The 15,690-nt window shown below is 35.0% G+C and overlaps 4 protein-coding genes across 5 annotated transcripts; all 4 read right to left on the bottom strand.

Moving 5' to 3' along the window:
• Positions 1-1,012: 1,012 nt before the first annotated feature.
• LOC123205565 (serine/threonine-protein phosphatase 2A activator-like) lies at positions 1,013-4,301 on the bottom strand. 2 transcript variants are annotated; one of them, XM_044622556.1, is made up of 2 exons: positions 2,954-4,301; positions 1,013-1,266 (listed from the first exon to the last, which is right to left on the bottom strand). In XM_044622556.1, the coding sequence occupies exons 1-2, from the start codon at positions 4,108-4,110 to the stop codon at positions 1,260-1,262; spliced, it is 1,164 nt and encodes a 387-aa protein (XP_044478491.1). In that variant the 5' UTR covers positions 4,111-4,301; the 3' UTR covers positions 1,013-1,259. The 2 variants fall into 2 exon arrangements, with proteins under 2 accessions (XP_044478491.1, XP_044478490.1); XM_044622555.1 differs by having other exon boundaries at positions 2,951-4,191.
• Positions 4,302-4,848: 547 nt separating this feature from the next.
• LOC123205516 (protein EXORDIUM-like 2) lies at positions 4,849-6,220 on the bottom strand. Its single transcript, XM_044622484.1, has one exon. It carries the CDS (start codon positions 6,020-6,022, stop codon positions 5,099-5,101), a length of 924 nt encoding a protein of 307 aa, XP_044478419.1. The 5' UTR covers positions 6,023-6,220; the 3' UTR covers positions 4,849-5,098.
• A 4,593-nt stretch (positions 6,221-10,813) lies between these two features.
• Positions 10,814-11,983, bottom strand: LOC123205504 (protein PHOSPHATE-INDUCED 1-like). The gene has a single exon (XM_044622469.1). It carries the CDS (start codon positions 11,914-11,916, stop codon positions 10,969-10,971), a length of 948 nt encoding a protein of 315 aa, XP_044478404.1. The 5' UTR covers positions 11,917-11,983; the 3' UTR covers positions 10,814-10,968.
• Positions 11,984-14,511: 2,528 nt separating this feature from the next.
• Positions 14,512-15,690, bottom strand: LOC123205508 (protein PHOSPHATE-INDUCED 1-like). The gene has a single exon (XM_044622473.1). It carries the CDS (start codon positions 15,606-15,608, stop codon positions 14,661-14,663), a length of 948 nt encoding a protein of 315 aa, XP_044478408.1. The 5' UTR covers positions 15,609-15,690; the 3' UTR covers positions 14,512-14,660.

The following is a 15,690-nucleotide window of genomic DNA, read 5'->3' as shown; positions in this document are numbered from 1 at the left end:
CAGTACACCAACTGCAAAAGTCAATGGCAAAAAAATATATATATATCACTGATCCATATTCAATCAAAGAGATTCGTGGGCTGTTGTGCTTAAATCAGCTACTTGGGAACTTTGAAATTTGTGATTGTTGGAGTGTTAAAAGAGGGCATAATGTAATCGAGTGATAAGAGGTTGCTTCTTGTAAGCTTGGCAGTGATTCCAGACTTTATACAGTGATTCCTGATAGACAGTAACAGGATACAGCAGCAGCTCAGCTGTCCTTTTATTCCATCTCCTTTTGGGAGCAAGCGAATGGATTACCATGAGTGGAGGAAAATGAAAGGGGCAATTTTTATTTACCTCGCGTAACAATGCATATTCCCTGGTGTAGTATTTGTACAGCCCGATTACTAGATTCAAATTTTTACCAGCTCATTGTGGTTCATCCTGCTTCGAAAAAATGGTTCAATTCGGATAAGATTCCTCAAAAAAATGCAGATTAAACACCTTTTCCAACTCATCTCAACCACACTCTGAGATAACTCATATACTGAGTTATTTCTCATCTCATAAGTCATAGCCACGGGGCCAAGGAAGCCAGCAAAACATCCTTGACACAACTTTCCACTGTCCATGCATGGCAGCAACAAATAATTTCTCATATTTAATTTCCGAAAAAAAAAAACATATGCAAAGGTACAAACTTCCAGCTACCGACATTCTTATAAGCCATCATTTTCCAAAGAATCCAAATGTTCATTTTTTTTTTTTTTTCAATTCACTAGTTTCAGACATGGATATAGTGGCTTTAAGTCAGCTACAATGCATAACAAGCTGAGTTTTAGGAGACCACAAGCTTAACCAAAGTTACGTATGAAACAATCATAAGACCAATCTGTCTATGAAAACTTGAGTGAACTCAGCTTGTGTCACCATATTAATGCAGTATATACAACACAGATTGTTTATATCTATCATGTAAGAGAGAAGTAGAGAACCACTATGGAATGCAGGACAGAAAATTGTATACTAGTTGCTCTAACACACCGCATATTTGATATTTGTAGACAAAAGTTTTCGTTATATTATTCGTACAATATAAGGCTGCTGGTCTTCCATCAAATTCAAAATATGATCAACAAAAATTTATGGCAGCATACGGTTGCACTGCTAAAGCCAAGTAGCATGGCAAACAAAAAAAGAGGGAAAACTAAACAACTTCATACTCCCAAAAGTATCATACTCCGAATAAGTTTCTACTTTGGCAACTGCACATCAAACTACTCCCTGAGTGAAAACAAAGCAGAAACAAATTAGCAGAGTTTTAAGGAAAAAATTACAATCAGCTTTTCTATGACACAAGAGCATGCAACACTTACAAGTTACACATCTGTTAGAACATACATATTTTAGTTGTCAAAACCAAGACAAGTTAAGAAAACAGAATTTTATGGACAGTTTCTCAAAATATAAGGATAAAAGCCATTGGCCGCGCAAACATGTAGCAAAGCTGACCAATTTCTGTGATAGCCCACAATCCTGATTGCAAGAATATTGGCACTATATCACAGCCACATGTCTAATGAAAGAATCAATTATATTGAAAATTGTACTAATCAGAAGCATTCTTACATAAACAGTATAATAGGGAAGGACTAATCAAATATAAACAAAAAGATAACAGTTTTATAAGAGTGCAAACTTAGTTTGATGCAACTATAAACCCTTGTAACAACCAAACCCACTCACCTCTCTTGTTTTCGAGTCATTCCTACATTTTTATTCCAAAAACCCTTACAATTATCTTCCTGAGGTCACCTTATAATCTTCATGTTAATGACAGTCAAATTAAAGATAGAAAATTCTGATAACAAAGGCAATGCCATTAGCCAACACATGGTTTTCCATTTTAAAAGTCAGAGCTGAGATCAAAAAGGAAAAATCTAAAGAGCAAGACTCACCTTATATAGACAACAAAAAAGGACACCACACAAGAAAGGAGAAAATCTAAAAAGATATAATTTGCACAAGGCACAGACAGGTAATAGCATTTTTTACGCAAGATCTCGGAAGTCGACATATGGGACAAGGCAGTGGCAGCACCCTCCCTATAAAATTATTTTGGTTTGTGAATCAGGACACCAATCAAACATTTAATCTGATTGAGGTCGAACAGAGAAAAATATTTCATTAAAAGATTTTCTCTTTTTTGCTTTCTATTTACCATAATCATGGAAAAGGCCCCTTATTGAGAACAGTATTATAACTACTATGCGCGAAGATATTGATAAATGAGATCAGTATTTTTTATCTGGTCTCCTGCAACAAGTAACAAAACTGAAACCCAGCTTTAAGCCAAGCAGTGATGTACTGCATCCATTATGGATTGTATGAAAGAGCTAATTCCAAACGGAGCTCTAGCTATTATTAAACAACTTGGCTTGTTAACAGCAAAAAAAAAAAAAAAAAAACCCTAATATTCCCATATCCCAACTCAAAATCATAATAAATCATATCCAAATGGTTGGTGTATGCTCTTAGCTAACTTAGTTTAATTATGCCTATTAGCAGCTTGTATGATTCAAAGAAACCAGCATAGAAGTAGCCCTCCAACATGGCTAATGCAGGCATCTATATTAAGCTATTACAAACTGAGCTGAAGTAATTCTGAAATAACAAGAAATTGTAAAAACAAAATTTCAACTCAGAATAGTGCGATAGTGTGTGTATACATATATATAGTCATCATGTCCATTTCATCCTATCCTTCCAACAACCAACTCAAGAATCAAGTGTACTACATAACAAACATATATGTAATTCCAGAAATCATCTGTTACACTCAATCCTAATTCAATTGTTTCAATTCAAGAAACAGCAAATGTAACATGTAATACCAAGAAATTCATAACCAAAAGCAACCAATTATCTGTTCGATAATTAAATTCACAAATGCGAAAATGGACCATACCACCTAATGAGCCATCCGAACAGAAAATGCTGCATAATGGGAACCTTCTCGAGCACCTCAGCCTTATACATTTTCAGCATCCCACTATTAACCTTATTCCAATTAGGCACACCACTGATATCATCCAACATAGGTGAGTGCTCAGCAAATATACCCTTCTTCACCTTCTTCACAAAAGCAATACAAGAAAGATACATATACTCATTGGAAAAATTTTCCAAAATATCCTGATTATGAATTGACTTCGGCTTCATGTACTTATGATCAATCAACTGCGAGGAACCAAATATAAATGGCAAGAAATGATAATCATCCAACCCCCAAACACCATGCGATCCCGCAGGCTCCAAACAATACACCAATTGCAATTTTCTCATTAACTCTAAGTACTTAACAAAAACCCTGGACACAACAGCTTGATAATCTTCTTCCTTAATAACTCCTAATCTAGCTAAGCAATATAACCAAGCGGCGAAATTAGTTTCATGACCAGTTCCGTAATCTATACGACTCGAATTACCGAAACTGTCATTAAAATACGGAACTATTTCCACAGAGGCAGCTTGAAGTTCGTCGGGCAAAAAACGCAGCATCATCGTATTGCCGTTTTCAGTTAAACGGCTATGCCAGGTTCGGTAAGAGACGTTACCATAACGAGAAGACTGATCAGCCGGAGGAATTACGTCAATCCATTGAATCAACTCGTCAATAATTGATGAAAAGGTGCGGATTGTTTGAGACTCGTGACATTGATCGGAGATTTTGTGTCCGCGAATGGACTCGGAGAGAGCGACGACGAAGCCGAGGAAATTCTTTCCGGAATCAGAGTCAATGAAGTGGCGGATGTCATCGGGGGATTGGATTCGTTTCGAAGGAGTTTGAAAATTATAAGGAGGGGAAATTGTGGGAACTTTTTGGGATTGGGGAACGGGAGCAAGAATTATGGCTTGAGAGTAGTTGTTTGGAGGGAGGTTAATGGCTGGCGCCCGGATGGGACGGTATGTGGGAGGTGGGGATATTTCGGAGTATGGCGGTTGTGGTGGTAGTGCGAAAGTGGTTGGACAGCCACATTTGGCGCAGCAGGATGTGATTTTTGTGGTAGGGGTAGAGGAGGGCGGGCTTTCGGGGGAGTGATCATGTTGATGCGATTCAAGTTCCATGTTTGGAGATCAAGGGAAACCGGTAGCGTCCAGAAGAATGTGTTGTTATAGGCCGAATCGCAGGGTAAAGGGATGTCGTTGGTTATGTAAATTTACCAACGACATGTCGTTCATTTGTTCATTGGTTTGACTGACCTGCCGTTTATCAATAGTCTTTTGAGTTGAAAATCTGGGTTTCATCTCTCATTTGACGTCAATGGGTTGGGCAATTGCCCCAACAAAAAGCATCTCACCGCTAGAAAAGCCATTACAACAATCTAATGTTCCCGGAAGTTTTCAGGGAGATCAAATTTTCCCGGCCATTCTGTATCAAGAGAAAAGTTCTCACCATTTATTAAAGTACCTTTCTTTTCGGTATAATTTTTTGAAATTAGTTAACTTTTATAAGAAATCTCTCATTTTTTAAAACTCAAAAAAATTAAAAAAATATATAATTTTTTTTTAAAATTTAAAAAATTAATAACTCTACTCTACTTCAAATTTTTTAATCTGAATTTTAAATGTAACTGGTATTATTATGGGTTTGAAATTGGAGTTGGAGTTTCCTTTTTTTTTTTTTCCTTCAATTAAAAATAGAAGTTTAAACAATAAATTTTGAAGTTGGTGAAAAAATCTTTACACATTTTTATTATAATAAAATTATATGTATCCATTTTGAATACACAAATATATATATATTTATATGTGTCATCATGTGATTGGATGATTTTGAATTAAGAATAAAACAATAACTAATCATATGATGACACATATGAGTATATATATATTTATGTACCTAAAATAAGTACACATAACATTGCTCTTTTTATTATCATCAGGATTGCAACATATAGATCGAAACGATGCGTTTTGAAGTAGATTTATACATCTCTAATTTAAAAAGACTTATCTACACCCTGTAACTATTATATTGCGCACTACATACATACACACATACGAGTATCGTTTGTGTTGTTTGTGCTGGTATCTGCGTTACTATTTTTCTTAATCACACGAGTGTTTTGCACTTGTTTGTTCGAGGGTCCCACATTGCAGGCAACAAATACTTGCGTCCGTTTAACCCATTCGCATTGTAGCTAGCTCCGGTGGTTTTGTCCACCAACACCTCACCTGGATAACCCGGATACGCTCCTTTTCCAAATATACCCGTGCACGCACTAACTGCCTCAAGAGGCGCGTCCGCTGGCCCCTGAAAGTACCCGTTATTGAACGGATTCGTCACCATTCCCGCCAAAACCGTGGCTAGATTGATGATCATCCCGTCAACTCCGACGTCTCCGTTTGGAGCAACTAACGGTGGAGTCTGTGGCCCGTAAATAGGTTGATGAAACGGCCACGCGCACTGACCCGGACACTGACTCATGGAGTTACCAACCCACGCATAAGCAAATTTGCCATTCTTGTTTTGACCAGAACCATGGGTCCCGCAACGACTCATGCAGAAACCATCAACAGCCACGTCAGCAGATGTCAACAAAACGTTAACTGCATTGTTAATACCTCCTGCTTTCGAAGACAAAGCTATGAGTTGTTCGGCTGTTAGTAATTTTCCCAGCAAGTATTTTTCATCAACAATCTGATTTCCTACAACGACGGAGCGTCGACCGCCTTTGTAAGCCTCAGTGGTTTGCCACCATGAAGAAACGGAAGGCTTCGGGGCTTTATCAGAGCTTAATGAATTGAGAAAGTCAACGATTATAGACCTTTGAGCTGGAGAGAAGTTGCCATACCAAACAAGATTAACGGAGACGTTGCCGTTCAGAAGTGGACCGTTGTGATACTGCAGAACAAGTGGTTGTTGCTCAACAAGAGCGGAGAGTGTTCTGGATGTGGCAAGGCAAGTGTTAAGCAGAGAAAGAGATAGTAAGAGAAGTGAAGAGAAGATGATGAAGAGATTTGAAACAGAAGCCATTGGGTGTGAGAAAACTGATATTTGTTTAATCGGAATAGTTTGAAAATGTTTGATGAGAAAGAGGAGGAGTGGATTATGGTTTTTATATGATAAAGAAGGAAGATGCCAAGATAGTGGGTGCGTAGACAGCTGGCCAATAAAGAGAAAAGTGCCTCATGGGTTGGAGTTGAATAAGAAAATCATAGTAATGAGGAATATAGGAGTGTTTAATAAGGAAGGCGTATGCAGTGAAGGGAAGAAATTAAAGAAGTTTGATCTTATCACCTGATACGGTTAACTTATTAACTGGTGGGCGTCCCAGACATGAATGCTTCTGGCGTCTTTGTGAAACCATTTGTGTGTCCACTGCGTTGGGGAAACAAAGTCAAAAGAGTTATCCGAATTGGGCTTTGCAGGGAAAATACTTGCGCGGTTTAGCTGTCCCATTATTATTTATTATGTCACCCTTCACAACTGGTCCACGAGCAAACGAACCTATGGAATCGGGGTCGGTGGATAATTGATGCTTCGGTTTCACTATGTAATTAAAGCTAACTTCAATACATTTAGTTCTAGTCTTGAAGAATGGTTAAATTTGGATAAAATTTATTCGAATGTGAATTTAAACTTTGTTTGAACAAGCTCAAAGAGTTCAAATTCAACTATAAGAATTAAATATTTTTGAACTTAAGCTTAAACTCTAGTTTATGAGTGTTTATCTTGTTAAATTCGTAAGTTTAAAAAATTTTAATATAAATTAATTAAAATAACATTATTTTGATTAATATATATCAAAATAATATTATTTTAATTATTTTTACTCAATTATAGTATCAAATCAAATTTAAAGTTTAATTCGAACTTAAACTCAAACTCGACTCTTTTCAATATTATAGTCAAACCCAAAGTGACATATACGATTGAGTAACATTTCTCTTAACTTTTACCATAAAACGATGTTGTTATTATGTTACAATATATATATATCACAAAAACTTCTTGTTCCACTTTCACCCTACCACACACAGATTTGTTCGAGTTTTCTGCAAACCCAAAAATTGATTTCTTGATTTTTCCTTAACTCGACTTCTCGAATTTTGCTAACCATGAACTTGATTTCTCAAATTTCCCCTAAACTCAATTTGCTGGAATTTTCATAAACCCTAAAATCAATTGCTTGATTTTTCCTTAAACTCCATTTCTTGACTTTTCCGTAAAGCCTAAACTCAATCTGTTCGATTTTTCTATAATTGCTATAATCGATTTCTCAACTTTTCTGTAACCGATTACTTTTTCCCATTGACCACTCTATTCTTTCATGTTTCAATTCTCTCAACTTTCTTATTTTACATGTGTTGTGTTTTATGGAACTTGTAGAATTGTCCTTACTTTATTTAACTTGTAGAACTGTTTGTTTTGCTTTATTTTCCTTTGGTACTGCTTGGAAATTTGTCAGAATCATCCGCAGGGTGTTGTTTTGAAAAAACTTATGGATGCGAGGGATGCTCAGAAGAAGTGTATAAAATTGATGAATGGACTATGGTAATCCTTTTTACAACCTAAATTTTGTTTTTAGTTTGGTTTTGGTGATGAATGGAGTAAGGTCATTAACAAAACTTGAAATGCATTACTCTTCAAACCTTTAAGATATTTCTCTGTATATTATTCCATTCCTAACATTGATACCATACCATACAGAAAGAATATAAAAATGGTGTGGAAGCCATGCATTTCTATTTAATTTGAATGAAGAAATGAATGTAGTGGATGATTCCAATTATATTTAGGCCAAGAGACTTATTCCCAACCCAAGGTTAAGTGAAAACTTTGTTCATACCCTTCAACTTTCGAAAATTTAAAACTCACCAATTAACAAAATTTCGTTAAAAAATTCAGTTAATATTAAAGATAAAATCATTATTTAACAAAATAGTCTTAAAAAATAAAGTTTTATTATATTTTTCTTTTAATTTAAAAATCTAACAATTTCCTCTCACCCAAAATTTAAAAAGTAGTAATTTTATCTTTAGGATTTTGAAACTATTGTCGAAGATGACGAAGTTCATCCTTTCCAACCATGTTGGCTCTCTCTCTCATCTTATCTCTTCCTATTGATTTGTTCCCACCCACCAATAATAAATATTTTTTCTTTCAATGAAGACGCTTTAATGAAGATGGTTTTGTCTTCGTCGAAGTTAATATCTTTAATCGGTGAATGAGAATAAGTCAACACAGAGAGATAACCTTGATGGGAGGATGAACGTGGTCAAAAAAGATGAACTTCGTCATTGTTGACTATGATTTTAAGATTTTATATATGAAATTATTATTTTTTAAATTTTAGTTTGAAAAAAATATCAATTTGCAAATTGAGAGAAGAATTTATGATAAAATTTTAGTTTTTAAAATTATTTTATTAAATGATAATCTTAAATTTAATTTTAATTAAAAATTTTAATAAAATTTTATCCACGAGATAATGTTTGAGTTTAAAAAATTAGAAGGGTTCTCTGAAAATTTCAGTATACGTCATTCGGCCTTATATTTATAGTCCATTTGTGCGTCCCAGCCTGTCTCATTAATTATGGTCCCTGTGCTGTGTGCCCTTCTAGATAAATCCTGAAACGATGGAAGGGGCACTGTCCCGCAGAGATGCTTTAATTAGGTTGGCGGAGTTGAACAATTGAACGAATCCGCCAGCCACGAGCTACATACATTCAAATCATGTTTAATTAGTGGGAAAGCATTATTTATATTCTAAAGTGAATCATTAGTCAACTTTCAGGCTCGCAACATTATCCTATACTCATTACTTTGGAACTATTTTCAACTTTGTCTTTGTTTTTTATGCGTTGGTGGATTTTTGATAAATGGTGGCTTTTCGGTGGTGGTCGGCCGCGAGTTCTTAATTATGAAAAAAATACACATAATCTAATTATTTAAAAAAGCCTAAAAGGCTGTTCCCACCCAAGGTTAAATATAATCTTAAACTCTTATAGTTTAATTTTTAAAAATTTAAAATTTTATCTATAAATAACATTTTATTAAAATTAAGAGTAAAATAGAAAATTTTAAAAATTAAACCCGTCAATTTAAAATTTTAATAATTTTTTTCTATCAAAAGTTTTAAAAATGATAATTTAATCCCTAAAATTTTGAAACCATCATTAAAGACAATGAAATTTATCGTCTTCGGTCACATTTATTCTCCACCCGGGTTCTCTCTCTGTTGATCAAACACATGCTTTCGATCAAAGCGATTACCTCCGAATTGTTTTCGTCAACGGGCAGGAACAAGTTAGTAGAAGAAAATAAGCTGAAAGGGAGAGCTAATGTAATCGGAGATGGTAAACTTTATCGTTTCCGATAATAGTTTCAAAACCTTAGGAAAAAAATTATCATTTTTTAAACTTTGAATGAAAAAAATTATTAAAATTTTAAATTAAAAGAGAAAAATGTAATAAAATTTTAGTTTTTTAAATTTTTTGTTAAATAATATTTTGTCTTTAACATCAACTAAAGTTTTTTAACAGAATTTTACTCGTAGACGAGAGTTTAAGTTTTTGAATATTAAAATGTATAAGTTTAAAGTTATAATAAACTTTGGGTGAGATGGAGTCTTCTGGGCTTTTAAAAAATATAATACATACCATACGTATAAGGGTAGGAGCATAGAAGAGGAAAAAGAGGCTTCAGTCTAAAGTCAAATGGTCGGAAAGGTCACTAACACAAAACGAAATCTCAAGAAGTGGAATTTGTGAGATGAGGTCGGTGCTTACAAATTAATTAAGTTTGCGATGAAGTGCATTCGCATGTGAAGTCCAGCGGATAAATCGTGCCATGGGCGAACTTTGCATTAAAGTCATGGCTCTTGCTTCAACCTGCTGCATGCCTATGGAACTGATGTGTGCATATACGCGTATGGTGGTCCGTTAAATGTGTTGAGTGCGTAGACAAATTGGCAATTGCGGGCTTATTGTCAGCATTGGCGAGCCACGACTATTGGAATACGTCAGTGTGCAATTTGGGTCACGGATATTGCTATGTGCACTTGATTGCTGCTCTTGAATTTAATATCAATGCATATAATGACTTTAACAATACAAGTTTGAATTTGTTTATACAATTTTTTATTACAAACTACTATATGTAATTTAAAATCTTATACAGAACGGATGATAGGTCATACTGAATTTGGTTAGACCCAACATGTCACAAATATTACAGGTTTGGTAACATTGTTGTCCAAGCTATTATATCTAGTTACTATACTAACAAACAGGATATCTAGTGAATATTACTATTTAAAACTTTGGGTTTGGTGACGTAAGTCTAACCTCCTTTGTAGTCAAAAGAGGGCCACGACAGACTGAGAAAAGTTTGATCCTTAATTTCTACAAGTGGAGATGCCTAACCTGACAAGGTGGGAGCATTAATTAACAACGCGTTGGTTTTGTTACTTAATGGTGCACGGCTACTCACGCCTTCAAAAGAATGTCATAAACATTACCGTGTATTGCCAACTAGGTAAGAAATAGGACAACGAGAAGCCAGCCGAATGGAGAGTGAAATCCATAATTTCGAATAGGCCAAATGATATATATATATATATATATATATATATATATATATATATATATATATATATATATATATATATATATATATATATATATATATTTTTAAGGGCATATTCAAATGAATAATAATGGGCATTCTTTTGTAGTAAAGAGGTCCGGCAAGGAACTATTCTTCTTACAGAAAGTATACATGTTATGAAAAGTAATGATGTGTGAAAATTGTTGACACAAATTGCCGTTTGAAAGAAGCAAACCAAACCAATTTGCTCTTCTATTATTGTTAATCCGCAATAGCACAACAAATAAATAACGAATCAAAGAATTGAACTATCTCCAGCTATATAATTAATTATACATTCTATTAATAATTACTAGACTTTTCCCTTCTTAGACCAAAGTTGAGCAAGACGATGTAGACGGATTATAGAGAGCAGGAAGCAAGTACTTCCTTCCATTGACACCATTTGCATTGTAGCTAGCGCCAGTTGTAGAGTCCACCAACAAGTTCCCTGCATAACCAGGATAAGCCCCATTGCCGTATATACCAGGACAAGCTGATGCAGCTTCCAGTGGTGCCTCTTTTGGGCCCTGAAAGTAGCCATTTCCAAATGGGTTCGTGGCGGTTCCAGCCAAAAGGCTAGCCAAATTGATCACCATTCCGTCAAGACCCACATCGTTGTTTGGTGCAACCAAAGGTGGGTTCTGCGGTCCGTAAATCGGTTGGTGGAATGGCCATGCGCATTGACCAGGGCACTGAGTCTCGGAGTTACCAACCCAGATGTAGGCAAACTTGTAGTTCTTGCCCTTAATTTGGCCACTCTTGGACCCCGGAGCAGACCCATGAGTCCCACATCGGCTCATGCAAAACCCATCAACGGTTACATCAGAAGACGTCAACACTACGTTTATGGCATTTTTTTGCTCACCTTTTGAGGCCAAAGCAATGAGCTGTTTGTTTGAGAGTGATTTTCCAAGCGAGTAATTCTCGTCAACAATTTGTTTTCCGAGAGAGAGAGAAAGGCTGGATTTTCTGGAGCTTAGGTGGTAGTATATCTCAGTGGTTTTCCACCAAGTGGCGACTGAAGGCTTATTAATTCTAGCCGATGAAGAAGAAGACAGTGAGGTTATGAAATCTGAGATGATGGCTTTCTGGGAAGGCTTGAACTTTCCGTACCAAATGAGATTAACAGAAATTTTTCCAGAAAGAAGAGGACCATTGTGGTATTGCAAGAGTTGAGACCCTTGATCTTGTACAAGCTCATTAAGAGTTCTTGCAGCCAAGGAGATTTGAAATAAAGAGATAAAAAGGAGTAGTTTAGAAACAAATGAAGCCATTTCTTGAGAAAAAAGCTTAAAGAAAACGAACGCTAGAAAGTTTGATGTTTTTTTGTGTGTTCAGATGAAGAGAAATAAGCAGTATATATATAGGTATTTTTAGCGTGTTTTTTAAAAAGGAATTAATTGAAGGAAACTGCCAGGAAGAGACAGCTTCGCCATTTTCGAGTCTCGACCTAGCCGGTAAGATAAATAAGACCCCGCTAAACGCGTTCTTTATTCCATAACAAACAAATAAATCCCACTGGCGCCTCTACCACCAAGGGAGCGTGAAAGTCAAGCCTCATTCTCTCCTCACTCTCTCATTTTCAACTCATAATCCTTCTCTAGCGCTACAGCTGAGTCATAGTTTCCTAGAACAATGACAGTTAAATACAACTTGCTAGGAAGGATTGGCAAATTAAAAAAAGAGAAATATGTATAGATTTAGAACAGGCTGGACAAAAATAACTTTTGGGAAGTGTGAATTTAGATAGCTGGCAAAAAGCGAATGGGCAGAAGAGGATCATCGGGGTATCCAAGATGCCCCGTCCAAGAGCAGGCACCATTGTATATTCTTTGCATCATAGATGTACACTCGTATATATCGTAAAATATACCCATGTACCAAGATTAATGGAACCGTGCACGTCCCCATAATAAATTTGGTGTCTTTTAGATAGGTCTAGTATGTGCATCTATGTTGCACGCTTATATATAAAGATATATATAATTCGATTCAAATCATAAAACTAAATCAAACTATTTAAAAATTATAATTTGATTTGGTTTAAATTTTAAAATGGTTTGATTTGGGTTAGAATTTTTTAAATTATTTTTCAGTTCGAATTATAGTTAAGACTATGAACTTGTTTTTTTATATTTATATTGTCATTTTTTTCACATATATATTATAGATATATTTTATATTTATTTTATATATGTATATTATATTTTAGAAAACTACAATTTGATTGATTTTATTAAATGATATATATATATATATATATATATATATATATATATAAAAATGATTTTAAAATATTCAAACTATAATAATTGAATCGTATGTTATATTGTATATTAAAAACTTAATTTACCATATTTTATGTTAAATTATATGATACATCTTTTAAAAATTAAAATAATAAAATACTAATAAAATATTATAATTAACACATTATTATTTTTTTAAAATATCACAAACACCTTAATATTTTAAATTTTTTCATATACACCCTTAATGTAGTATCATTTTTTTTTTAAATGTATCAATTCATATCAGTAATATATATCGTATCGTAAGCTATGTATTGCATTATATGATATATTTACTATATCGTATTAATTCGACACATTTTATAATATGTATTGTTTTTTATCTATATCATATCATATCGTATAATAAAATATGGTATATACCGTCTATTTTAGGATATTAATCGTAATTCAAATTATACCAAACTATATTTTTTTTAGTTTGATTTGAAAATTTTTCAAATTATTTTTTTAAATTTGGTTTAAAAAATTTGTCAAATCATACCAAACTTGACCATGCACCTACTTGTACATATTCATTTCTTAGGACATTCACGAGGTAGAGCCTCTTGTGCTTTAATCCCCATTCAAAGCTAAGGCAAGAGTCAATGAATCCAAAGTTAAAGCATGATGCAGGCCCGTGCATAGGAATGTTGCACCCTGTGCTTACACAAATATGAAAACTCACAGCAAAGCCAATTGTGCATCCTCGACATGCTCTATCATAGTCAAAATCAAACTCTTTCAAGTCAAATATCCATCCGTGCCCATGCTCTCAGAATATGCACATCCATACATACTTATACAAGGAGTCACAAGGAGATCATCCCATAGGCACGCGACAACCGTGCAATTTAATTAAAGTCAAAACAAAGTCAATGTATGTTCGTTCAAAGGTCATGTAAGCTTGTATATAGGCAAAAATCCAACCGTTCAAGTTTTGTTCACACTCATCATACACGAATCTAGATTTCTAGAAAACTTAAACATGAAAGGCTATATACAACTGTGCATAGAAAATGCACGCTTGTGTAGACATTTTGCATGCCCATGAAAGGTTGTAACTTCTTCTCCATGGGCGTGTTATACTAAGGCAATCACATAGGGGTGTATCTGCCATACCACATGCTCGTGTGTGCATTTCTAAATCCAAATGCTTGTTCTTGCCCAAACAAACGAGAGCTATTTCTAAACTAAGACAAACAAGCATGTTTGATACTTAATATGAGTGTATATCACACTTCTACAAATTTCTCCTTCTCTTGAATTTGCATTTTCCGCCAAACAAACTTCAGTATACATATACATAATAAGATATCACTGTATATAAAATTTAATTATATAATTTATTGATTTTTAATTAAAAATAGCATAAAATTTAATTATATGATAAAATATTATTGGTTTTATATAAAAGGTTTTGTATTATCTCACCAATTTTTTAAATACACAGGTCCATCTTGCTGGGGATAAGTTTCTGCTGTTACCGAAGAATGGGCATATCTCTTTGTAAGTAGAGAATTCAGAATTGTGTGTCAGCATTGAGGAATGATGTGTGAAAATTGTTGACACAAATTCTCGTTTTAAAAAAGCAAACCAAACCAATTCGCTCTTCTGTTATTAATCCGCAAAAGAATAATTAATAATTAACAAATCAAAGAATTGAACCATCTCTAGCTAAATGATTTACTGTACATTCTACCAATAATTCTTAGACTTTTCCCTTCTTAGACCAAAGTTGCGCAAGACGATGTAGAAGGATCATAGAGAGCAGGAAGCAAATACTTCCTTCCATTGACACCATTTGCATTGTAGCTAGCGCCAGTTGTAGAGTCCACCAACAAGTTCCCTGCATAACCAGGATAAGCCCCATTGCCGTATATACCAGGACAAGCTGATGCAGCTTCCAGTGGTGCCTCTTTTGGGCCCTGAAAGTAGCCATTTCCAAATGGGTTAGTGGCGGTTCCAGCCAAAAGGCTAGCCAAGTTGATCACCATTCCGTCAAGACCCACATCGTTGTTTGGTGCAATCAAAGGTGGGTTCTGCGGTCCGTAGATCGGTTGGTGGAATGGCCATGCGCATTGACCAGGGCACTGAGTCTCGGAGTTACCAACCCAGATGTAGGCAAACTTGTAGTTCTTGCCCTTAATTTGGCCACTCTTGGACCCCGGAGCAGACCCATGAGTCCCACATCGGCTCATACAAAAACCATCAACGGTTACATCAGAAGACGTCAACACAACGTTTATGGCATCTTTTTGCTCACCCTTTGAGGCCAAAGCAACGAGCTGTTTGTTTGAGAGCGATTTTCCAAGCGAGTAATTCTCATCAACTATTTGTTTTCCGAGAGAGAGGGAAAGACTGCTTTTTTTGGAGCTTAGGTGGTAGTATATCTCAGTGGTTTTCCACCAAGTAGCAACTGAAGGCTGATTAGTTTTTGCCGATGAAGAAGAAGACAGTGAGGTTATGAAATCTGAGACGATGGCTTTCTGGGAAGGCTTGAACTTTCCGTACCAAATGAGATTAACAGAAATTTTTCCAGAAAGAAGAGGACCATTGTGGTATTGCAAGAGTTGAGACCCTTGATCTTGTACAAGCTCATTAAGAGTTCTTGCAGCCAAGGAGATTTGAAATAAAGAGATAAAAAGGAGTAGTTTAGAAACAATAGCAGCCATTTTTTGAAGAAAAAATAGAAGCTTTAAGAGACGATGAAGCCTAGAAAGTTTGGTGTTTTTTGGTGTGTTGAAGTGAAGAGAA

The sequence above is a fragment of the Mangifera indica genome, unplaced genomic scaffold (genome assembly GCF_011075055.1).
Source record: "Mangifera indica cultivar Alphonso unplaced genomic scaffold, CATAS_Mindica_2.1 Un_0008, whole genome shotgun sequence".
Classification (NCBI taxonomy): domain Eukaryota; kingdom Viridiplantae; phylum Streptophyta; class Magnoliopsida; order Sapindales; family Anacardiaceae; genus Mangifera; species Mangifera indica.
Note: the sequence above shows the minus strand (reverse complement) of the source record. Positions and strands in the feature narration are given on the sequence as shown.